At 38.2% G+C, this 11,798-nt stretch overlaps 1 protein-coding gene across 1 annotated transcript in view; it reads right to left on the bottom strand.

The window, feature by feature from the left end:
* The window catches only part of BCL2L11 (BCL2 like 11), a 48,057-nt gene extending 36,827 nt beyond the window's left edge, over positions 1-11,230 (bottom strand). The window contains 2 exon segments of the mRNA XM_069075566.1: positions 9,435-9,850; positions 10,994-11,230. Of these exon segments, the coding sequence (XP_068931667.1) occupies positions 9,435-9,837 (403 nt within the window). The 5' untranslated portion in view covers positions 9,838-9,850; positions 10,994-11,230.
* Positions 11,231-11,798: the final 568 nt, after the last annotated feature.

An 11,798-nucleotide genomic window follows, 5' to 3' on the forward strand; every position in this document is an offset into this window, starting at 1 on the left:
CCAGAACAAAGATGTTAACAGTCCAAATACATTCTGTCCTGGCTAGAACACATATGTAGCATCATGTTCCATTCTTTATCACAATAAAGGCAGACACTGAGAAACTGTGAGCCAAGTCCAGACAATAGCAACCAAGAAAGTGTGAAAGCCTATCATGTCCTATGAGGAATATCTGAAGGGACTAAGAGGTTTAGCATGATCATTGTCCTCAAATGTATGAAAGGCTGCAGGAAGAAAAGGAATTAAGGCTTATACTTACAACTTCCAAAGAAGAGAAGCAAGTTTGATGGCTAGAGATTGTTTCTATACAGATGATTCTTAGTATTTATCTACACCCACCCCAACCTCTCTGATGACCTCCAGTCTCACATCTCCAACTGCCTATCAGATAACTTGAATTGGATGTCCTGTGGACATCTTAAACTCAACACAACCAAAACTGAATTATCTTTTCCCCCAAACCCTCCTCCCTTCCAAACTTCTTCCCTATTACTTTCAAGGGCACTACCAACTTCACTGTAGCCAAGGCTCAAAGCTTCGGTATCATTCTCGACCTCTCAGTCTGTCTCATTCCTTATATCTAATCAGTTGCCAAGTCCTGTGATTCTATCTTTAAAACATCTCTCATACGTGACTTCTTCTCTATGGTATAGAGCCCTCATCACCCCATGCTGGGGTTATTGCAATAGCCTTCTGGATGAGCTCCCTCCTTTTCTCCACTCCAGTCTACCCTCCAAAAACATCCCCAAGTTCAAATTTGACCATGCTAACCCTCCTCCTTTCAAAAACTATGTCTCCCTATTACTTCCAGGATTAAATACAAAATTCTCTGTTTGGATTTTAAAGCACTACAACCTGCCCCCTCCCACTTCTCAAGTTTTTTTTATATCTGCTCCCCCCCCCTCCACAAAAAATCCAGGGACAGTGGCCACTTTTGTGTTCCTGGAACACAATATTCCATCTCCCAACAGTGTATTTTCATTCATGCCTGTAATTCTCTCCTTCCTAGCTTCCCTCAAGTTTCAGCTAAAATTCCATTCTCTGAGAGAAGCTTTTCCAGACCTCCCTTACTGCTAGTACCTTCACCTTGAGATTATCTCTGCTAATACCTAGTTGTTTGCATGTTATCTCCCTTGTAATACTGCTTTTCCCTTTCTTTGCATTCTCTGTGATTAGCACACAACTTGACACAAAGGAGGCACTTAAATGCTTGGTGATTTGACAAATTTCTGTTCAACATAGGAAAAAACATTCTAAAACTTGGAATAGTCCAAAAGTAGAATGGGTTGTCTTGCAAAACAGTGAGTTCCTTATTATTGAAAGTCTTCAAAAACTCCATGATCATCAAACAAGAATGCTATAGAGAGGAGGATTCCTGACTTAGGTGGGAATTTTGGGACAAAACAACTTCTAACAGACACTTTTAATTCTACAACTTTTTCTATTCCAAGATAAAGAAGCACATCTATCAGACTGTCTTATAGAACATAAGCTCCTTTGCTTCATAAAATAATTTATCATGGGCTTCCTTTAAATAATCAACTATCCAAGTATATTTAAAACTTGGATTAAATTGATTCATAGACCTCCTTTTAGGAATACATCACTGCATAACACTCATGAGTAATTAATACATTTTATTTCAACTTTTTGTCTAACACTGCATATGAGTAGGTTCTCATTTACTGGTTTAACTGTCTGAAAATAAACATTAACAGAACACTCAATGAATTGAAAGAAACAGTGCTAAATAATCTTGACAATGCCAGAGTCAAAGTGACTGGACCTATGACTTACTTCCTATATCAATAGAGAATGGCACCTTCTCTGCAAGACAAGAATCTGAGAGAGTTGCCTAGAGCACCCAGATTACTCAGTGACTTGGTCAGCATCACGTAGTGAATGTTAGGGCCTGGTCTAGAATATGGACTTTCTGAGTCTCAAAATTCAGCCCTCACTCCACACTGCCCTGCTATATTTCTAAAATGCTATAATTCTATGCAAAGTATATAATGATATATTAAGGGGAAGAGGAATAATTTCTACAATTTTAAATTGCCTACTAGTCAGAAATGCAACTAATATTAATTGCATTTTATCTGCTAACATAAAAATTATTTGGAGCGGCCAGGTAGCACAGCGAGTAAGAACACCGGCCCCAGTGTCTGGATAACCTGGGGATCGAATCCGGGCTCAGACAATTAGCACCCACCCAGAAACACCTGGCCATGTAACCTTGAGCAAGTTACTTAACCCCAATTGCTTTAAAAAAAATTATTTTATATTAAATTAAATTAAAATTATATTATTTTATATTAAAAATAGGGTCACTAAAGAATCATAGCAACAAATATGCTTTCCTTTGATTTTCCTGGGTAAAAAACACTCCCCAGTAATTAAGAATGTGATCATAGGAGAAAAATTTTACTCTTTTCCCTCTCATTAGGACTTGGAAAAAATGAATCTGACTCTTTCAGTGACTATTACAATGAACATTTTAAGAAAGATGAGAATTCTCACAACAGGTGCTATATGCCAGAGTATTTTTCAAAGCAAATTTGTCCCATCAGGTAGTTCATAATCAGTAAGACAAAAACTGACAAATGACATCTTAAATAAAATGGCTAATTCTGCAAGGTTTATTTAATTTTAAAGAATCTTGACCTACAAAAATATCTAAAGAAAAAAAGTAACATGGAAAAAATAGCAGAACAGATCCAACTGGTAATCGTTTTGACTTTTAATAAATAAATCACAAAATCCACAAGACCATATTTCCCAAACACCACTCTGAAATAACTCAAATGGAACAGATCCTACTTGTACATCAGTTATACAAGTACAAGAAGCAACTACCACTTGATGGTGGTTCATTTGTTTTATTACAGTCTAAAGATGTAATTTAATTTCTACATGTTGAGTATGGGATTCCTGTCCTCTATTCTTCATTCACAATAGCACCACTGTGAATTGTTTTATTACCTAAGCTACTGATTAGGTATGGCAGAGAAGACATTTTATGGACTGGACCTTGTAAGATGTCTCAGCACAAAATAAATTATATTAAGTTGTTTTGTCAGTATATGTTATATGTTAATATTCTGCACTGTGCCAATTGGGGGAAAACTCATATATAATATACTACGAGGAAATATAAATACCATTTTGCTTGAAGTTGATGAAGATCTATAAATTCAAAATTTTGCCATTAAAACAGTCCTTATGGGCAGCTAGGTGGCGCAGTGAATAAAGCAATGGCCCTGGAGTGAGGAGGAACTGAATTCAAATCCGACCTCAGACACTTGACACAAAACTAGCCATGTGACCTTGGGCAAGTCACTTAACCCCAATTGCTCTACCTTCCCCCCTCCAAAAAGAAAAAAGAAAAATCTTTTCACCCACCCAGAAACACCTGGCCATGTAACCTTGAGTGGCTCAGCAAGTAAGAGCACAGGCTCCAGTGTCGGGATGACCTGGGGATCAAATACAGGCTCAGATACTTAGCACCACACCCAGAAATAACTGGCCATGTAACCTTGAACAAGTTACTTAACCCTGAATGCTTTTAAAAAAAAACAAACAGTCATTATTTAAGAGAGCACTGGGAAAGCCCAAATTCCTAACTAGCTACTTTTCAATTTCTAAACCTTACTCTTTTGCAACTTGTTTTGTATTATAGTAGAAAGAGTAATTTAGTAATCAGAAGGTCTAGAGTTTTTGTGATGCTCAGATGTAAGAAGGTACATAAAATGCTTTGCAAACTTTAATTTTTTTAATTTTAATTTAATTTTATTCATTTATTTTTAAAGCAATTGGGGTTAAGTAACTTGCCCAAGGATACCCGGCCAGTTTTTTTGTGTGGGTGTTAAGTATCTGAGGCCAGAACCCATCTGGGTCCTCCCAATTCCGGGACTGGCGCTCTTACTTACTGCACCACCTAGCTGCCCCACTTAGCAGCCCCACTTTGCAAACTTTAAAGAATAAATAACTATCAGTTATTGAGTTTCAAATTTACCACTTACCAGCAGCATGTTCAAGAGTCACTCAATACCTCCTCAGTCTCAGTTCCCTCACCTCTGAAATGCAGATATTTCCACTGATATTTATAGAATTCTTAACATTCTGCAAAGTACTTTCTACGTATTACCTCATTTAAGCTTCCTGTGACTTAGAAAGCAAAAGTATTGTACTCATTTTGGCAGTAAGGAAACTGAGGCTTATCATTTATCCAGGGCAATACAACTAGTAAAACATGAGAAGCAAGATGTCAATCTTTCGATCCATGCCACTGAAAATGCTGTACCACCACCAGACAAGGTTGTTGTAAGGAACCAAGGAAATCATATATGTAATGCCTTTCCTAGAATATGATATGATGTGGCTTTTAAAAAAGCATATGGCAGTGGCCAGGTAGCACAGCACATAAGAGCACTGGCTCCAGTGCAGGGATGACCTGGGGATCAAATCTGGGCTCAGACACTTAGCACCCACCCAGAAACACCTGGCCATGTAGCCTTGAGCAAGTTACTTAACCCCAATTGTTTAAAAAAAAAAAAAAGCATATGGTTCAAGTTTCTAACCTAAGCAAAAGCAAGAGAACGGAGACCTTTTTTGATCATTATGTTTTATTGACTAAAATAAATAATGAAATAAGGTAATAAGCTTTTACTGTCCCTAGAATATAAGAATCACTAATTTAAAAACTGTAAAAAAAATTGTATATATGTACCTTATGTTATGATCAAATGATAACCAATATGAATATAGTAATGAGTTATCTTTATTCTAAAAATGTATATTGTAAGAGTAACAAAAGTATTCAAGATATATTCTTTTTAGACAAATGCTAAATATAACCAATTTCTGACAGAAACTTACTGTTTGCCTAGAAATATTCAAGTACTGATGACTTCTACAAAACATACAGAATGTATATGATATCACTTAGAAAATTTCTTGATGGAAGGAGTCTATTTATAGCCTCACATTTTTGTTGTATTTGTATGTACATATACTAATCATATAAAGACTTCTTTGTGAAGAAGCATCTTTGTAATAGATTAACAAAGACTTTATTAAAAGCCTTAAAAAACAGTGTAAAATAGGGAACATTGAATATCGATAGTCCCAAAGCCCAAGAGAACACATTTTTGGATAACATTTCAGTATCCCTTATAAGTTTCCTAAAACAGTGAAGATTATTAGCTGTGGTCTGAAAAAAGCACATTTTGAGGCTTAATCCTTAATAAAGGATTGTAAGATCAAAAATTACTGAAAAGTAAATTTTTAACTCTAACTTTTATAAATGACAAAAATTTATGTGATTCATAATTATTATTTTTATATTTAATAATTTTAGGAGACATGACATGGTACCTAAAATACACAGAATCATGGACTTAGAGCTAGGAAAAGGGAAAGAAAAGGAGTAAATATAAATGCTCTGTGCCAGGCACTATCCTAAGAAACTCATTTGATCCTCATAATAACACTTCAATATAGATACTCTTATGATCCCAATTTAACTGCAGAGGAAACTGAAGCAAACGGAGGTTGCCTGGCTAACAGGAAACTTAGTCCAACCTCCCCATTAAATGAGGAAATAACAGCATCTACCTCCCAGAATTGTGAGAATCAAATGAGATAATATTGGTCAAGCCCTTAGCACAGTTCCTAGCACATAGTAAGTACTATATAATTATAATAATTATTATTATTACTACTTATTTTAGTGGTAGCCATTGGTAACAAAGATACACTGCAGAAGCAGACCTCAAAGTAAGGGTGAATTTGGTTCAAGTCCTATCTCTGACATGTATGTCCCTGGATAAGTCATGTAACCTATCAGGTGTCTCCATAAACTATGTAACAGTTGCATTCTCACAAAGAGTTTCCCTAACCACCAAAACTGAAACCTACCTTCAATCTACTCACCCCCCCACATTCGTTCTGATTTATTCCCATGTTCATTTGCATGCACATACTACCCCCACACACACAAACTCAACTCACTATTAAAACACTGCTTCCATGCATTTTCTTTAAACCCTAACAAATTCCTTATCTCTATCTTCTAAATCAATTTCAACTATAATTATCACACATCAAGTTAGAAAGTAACTTAACCTTAAAAGACTACATATCTAAGAGAGATTACTATTATTGAAATCTAAATAAAACACCCAACAAGTATCCTTTGGGATAATTGCTTTATAAGAGCAATACTCTAATAATTCAGATTATTATCTTGTAAATTAGATATTCATTTGTCCTTTCAAACATAATTATTTCAAAATAATTTACATATCCGGTGGTATGCTACCACCTGCTAGCTCTAAAAAAAAAAAAGCTTGAGATTTCTACATGTCTCTGGACCAAAGAGTAACTTATTCTTCTTACTGTTTATTTACTACAAAATGACTAACTTAGTTTTTAACTGAGTTCAGTTTCAACCACAAATAAAACTTGGTAGTCTTTTTACCTATAGAGAATAAGATAGGTCTTATATGAAATAGCAAGAATTAACAGCTTTAGTATAGTCTTTCAGGTAATTGTTTTTACTTAATATATAAACTTTAAAACTATTAAGTTGGTTAGTAGACAGTACTACAGAAAGAAAGAAAGAGAGAGAGAGAGAGAGAGAGAGAGAGAGAGAGAGAGAGAGAGAGAGAGAGAGAGAGAGAGTTTAATTAAGAGAATGCTGGATGTAGAGTCAATGGAGACCCTAGTTTCTAATCTCACCTCTTATCCACACAGCTTTATGACTATGGGCAAGCCTTAGCTCAACTGCCTGTGTATTGTCCTCTGTAAAAGGGAGACAACAGTATCTATCTCAAAGGTTTGTCTGTGAAGCTCAAACAACATCACATATGCAAATTGCTTTGCAAAACTAAAATGCTACATTAATATCTGTGGAAGAATGTTAAGCTGGGACCATCATCTGGACATAGGTTGTAACTAAAATATTTGTTATATGTATTAAATACTCCTGGTGAATATATTTTCAGAATCAGTGACTTTCTAGGCACACATAAGCTAAAAGTAAAGAGTTATCTCAACAGGCATCAAGGTATGGTGATAGATAGAGCACTGGACTTGGGAGTCAGGAAGACCTGAATCTTGATTCAGAAAGCTGCTGTGTGACCAATAGCAGTTCACTTAACCAAATTGGCCTCAGTTTACTCTTCTGATCTCTCAGGTCCCTTCTAACTCTAAATTTATGATCCTATAAAGTTACTTCCAAGACCTTGGATGGATACAGAAACTTCCTTTTTAAGAAAAGTTTAAGACAGTATCTTTAGCATACAGTTAGTTAAATGTCTGCAGATATTTATGTAGACTGTAAGAATATAAAGGTGCTTTCCAATTCCAAATTCAGGTTTTCCTAGAGAGCATGTTTGAAACATTTTTAGTTTCTTGTTTCCTTATGAAAAAATTCCAAAATAAAAATACATTGTGTTCAAGCACCTAGTACAGTGCATAGTAGGAAAGTAGGAAATAAACATTTATTAAGGGCATACTATGTGCCAGGCACTGTGCTAAACACTTTACAATTATTCTTACCCTGGGAGTAGGTGCTATTTTTACACCCATTTTGCTGTGGAGAAACTGAGGCAGAGGTTAAAGTGACTTGCTCAGTTAAGTGTCTGATGCCCTATCTGAATTTAGATCTTCCTGACTCCAAGACTGCTCTATCCACTCTGCTACTTTGCTGCCTCTTAGTAGACACTTAATAAATGCTTAATTAATTTAATTGAATCCAAGGTGTAAGACCTGTGTTTTTTGGAAGAATTTTTTTAAAAGTGGCTAAAATTTTTAACGTTAAATTTGATAAGTTCCACATAAAATTATCACTTTCCTGGGCAAAACTTTGGATAAAAATAATTCTGATACTGATTATGCTTTCCTATGGAAAATCTCTTGCCCTTAAACAAATCTATCCTTTTCTAACCAGTATTTTAAATCATAAACACTTGAAGTTTCTCTTGTTAAAAATTTAGTATTTTCTTGAAACTACCCACAAGTAAGATTTTCCTCATATATACATCAAGCAAAATTTACCTCTGACATCTATGGTTAGTATCAGTACAAAATTAATCTTTTACAGTTTTATGGCCCAAATTATTCATTTACTTTTATCAAATGTTGCCAAATGTTTTGAAAAAAGATAGCTTTGATCTCCCACTGTCATACAATTGGGTGTAGAAGCCCAGCTCCATATTCCTAGTATCAAACATACTTTTTAAGACATAATGAAAACAATCGTAAAACTGTTTAACTGGGTATAGCAAATATCATATGTTCTTATTCCAAATACATATTTTAACTATGCTAGGTATTTTAAGTTAAATTTTTTTTGTATGACAAGCTAAATTCAAAATTAAATTTGACCATCAGTAGTGTTATTTGCCTTTTGTGACATTATCTGTAGTAGTTGCAATCAGTCAGTAAGCATTTATTAATTGTCTGTTATGTGCCAGATACTGTACTAAGCAATGGAGATACAAAAAGTTAAAAAAAAACAATCCCTACTCTCAGGAAGCAGTCTAATGAGGGAGTTAACATGCAAACAACAACATCCAAACAAAATACATACAGGATAAATTGGAGATAATTTCAGAGGGAAATTACTAAGATTAAAGAGAACTAGGAGAAGCTTTTTGTAGAAGGTAGGACTTTAGCTGAAACTTGAATGAAGCTAGAGAAGTAAAGAGGTAGAAAGTGTTCCAGGAATGGGGGACAATCAGTGAAAATGCCTATAGTCAGGAGATGTGTTCAAGAAACAGAAAGGAGCACAATGAATTTGATGAGCCATCCAACCTCTCATCCTGGTTCTCCTGGTGATGAATGCTCACAACAGCAAGTTATTAGCAAGAATTATGAATATTGTTTTCTTCTCTGTAAAATTTAAATGGCCATGCAGGCATCAAATCCATCACCTGAAACTAATTAACGCTGAACAAAATGAACTAAGGAACTCAAAGTCTAATTTGAATGGGAAACCAGATTAACTATTTCCAAAGGATAATGCAATGTTAAAAACAATACCCAGGCAAAATGGCTTTAATATAAGATTTTCAATTTTTAAATGGTAAATACTTCATCTTATTAAATACATAGTTATATCTTAAACTAGTTTTATACACACACAAATGTTTCCATACTTCAACCTAAGATAGATGTTTCATTACTAATACTTTGGAAGTGAAAGAAAATGTTCACACCAGACACTAGAATCTCACCCAACCAGTTCCAGCTGTTTATAAAAATTTGAGAACACGCCTTTAAGAGATCAGTCTGATGTTACTATTTGACATGTAGTCTATATGCATTAAAACTCGGACTATATGAGAAAAGTAATAACCCAAAGGAGCATTTTTAAATGTTACACACATCTTGTCAAAAAGAATAAAACAAGCCAAAACATGTCTTACCATGATCTTGCTTACCCATTGCACTTAGATAATGATTGAAGGCTTGACAAGGAGGGCTTGGAGTTTGTGTAGATTTGTCACAACTCATAGGCGCTGGACTCCTGTCTGTGTCAAAAGAGAAATACCCACTGGAAGATCGAGGCAGCAGTGGGGATCTTCTTACAAAGATGAAAAGTGGGGATCTGGTAGCAAACGGACTAGGGCTAGTGGGTGGTGCAAACGGTCCCTGAGGGCTGCTGGGCGAGCAGCTGTCCCCTTCACCTGAATTACCTTGATACTGTGTTTGTATAGAGGTAGGGGCCCCTGGTCTGAGTTGTTGAGGCTGAGCAGGCCTTTCTGTAGGCTGCAATTGTCCACCTTCTCTGTCGCACTCAGAATTTAGATCTGACGGTTGCTTTGCCATTTGGTCTTTTTTTCTGTAAGAAAAAAAGGTACAGTTAAGATTATATTTCATAATTATACCTATCACCTTAATTTTCACTTATATTACATAAAGATTCTATAAATTAAACCAGCATAGGTGGATTTTGATTCTTATTCCACTGCTTTCCTAAACTTCTGCTTATCTTCCAAGTAAAAATATTTGAGACTGCCAGTTTATGGTTACACTTCCTCCCCTTAAATATAGAGCTAATAAATTTTTTAAAACTTAATTTTAAAACACCAAGTCATGAACACAGCAGCTATATTTTCAAATCCATCCACATACACCAAATACTAAGAATGGGTTTGGCTAATTAAAAGGGAAAAAAACACCCAACAGTAGGCTCTAATTTCCCATGGATCAGATACTGTGTTGAAATGTAGGAGTGAAGAGTAGATGCAGTGATTGTGCAGCTTCTGGCCAAGTTCCCTGTTCTAGCCCCATTGTTCTACCGAATGTGCTGATCACAGCAAGTCTGGGGAAAGGTTTGGCAGCAGCCATCAGTTGTAGTAAATGCGTCACAATAGTTTGTCCATAGCAAAGTGCCTCTTCAGTTCCCTCTACTACCAACTCCACCCCCATTCCCCCTCCCTTCTTTTTCCTCTTCTAACTTAATGCTAACTCAACAAGTCTTCAACTCCTACTGCAAGAAAGCTAGCCTCTCCTGCACAAGCTGACCAAGAACTCACTTTCTTTTAAAACACCCTGCTTCCTTCAAATGTTAGGCACACGTACGTACACAAAGGGAAAAAAAATACACATACAAAAAAAAAAAAAACCTCAGGGAAGCTTTCTCTTTGGGCATGCTCCCTGAAGTGCACAAGACTCAAACTACACACAACCACCCGCGGCAACCTAGGAGGTACCTTAACCAAGCTCACCTCGGGAGGACGAACAGGCAAAATGATAATTATTACAATACCTGTTTTTTTAACACAAATTCTATTAGGGAAAATTTGGGAGAAAGGTAAAGGGCCTCCCCACACACACCTCCCCCCCGCCCGGCACCTTCGCTCCCCGGGATGTCCCCGGGAATGCGCGCGACCTCACCCCCGCCCGGGCTGCCGCTCTCCCCAGAAATGAGTGCCCCCAACAAAGGGGAGCAAGGGAGAGAAACAAAAGCCTCGGAACTTACGATCAGGGCTCTCGATTCATCCCCAGAGAAACAAAACAAGTTCCCAACTTGACACTCTCACACGCCGGAGCCGATGGCCCGCACTCCGAGCCCGGCTCGATGCCTCCGCCTCCTCAGCAGCCGCCACCGCCGTCTCCTCCTCCTCCTCCCGCAGCCGCTGCCGCCGCCGCCAGGGAACATCCTCCGCCTCCGCCTCCTCCCCCCACGAAGTCTTCAGCCAGACTGTAGAGAACCGCTGACCTCCCCCTGGCCGCCGGGCTCGCGGCGCCCGCTCTCCCCATTGGCCGAAGCGCGGTCGCTCGGTCGAGCCTCAACCAATCCGGAGCGGGCAGGGGCGGCCCCTCGGCGGGTCAGCCTGCCAGAAGGCAAGGCGATTGTTGACAAACTTGCCTTCCGAGTGGCACTCCGGCCGAAGAGCGTCAGCGGCGGCGGGGACTGCTGCGAGCTGCTAGCTCGCGCCCTCCCTCTCCCCTAGGCTCCCTCCTCCCCAGTCACCCTCGCCACACAAACACCCGAAGCCTCCTCGGGTCACGTGCGGCTCCGGGCTGCGGCGCAGCGCTCAGAATCCGAGGCTCGTACCCCTCGTGCTTTACCAACTGCTGCAAGGGGAAAAAGGGGGATCTTGGGCTAAAGGGAGGGCAACAGTCTCGTCCAGGCCTGTGTCACCAGCAGACAAAGAGGGAACCGCGCTGACTCCAGAGAGCATGACCCTCGGCCAACAACATAAACCACACCCCGAAAACCTGAATATCTCCCTGGCATCCAGCCACCAGCCTTCAAACTAAACCCCCCCACCACACACACA

Source organism: Petaurus breviceps, unplaced genomic scaffold (genome assembly GCF_028583685.1).
Source record: "Petaurus breviceps papuanus isolate PSGF00001 unplaced genomic scaffold, PetGlider_PUasm1.0 90919, whole genome shotgun sequence".
NCBI lineage: Eukaryota > Metazoa > Chordata > Mammalia > Diprotodontia > Petauridae > Petaurus > Petaurus breviceps.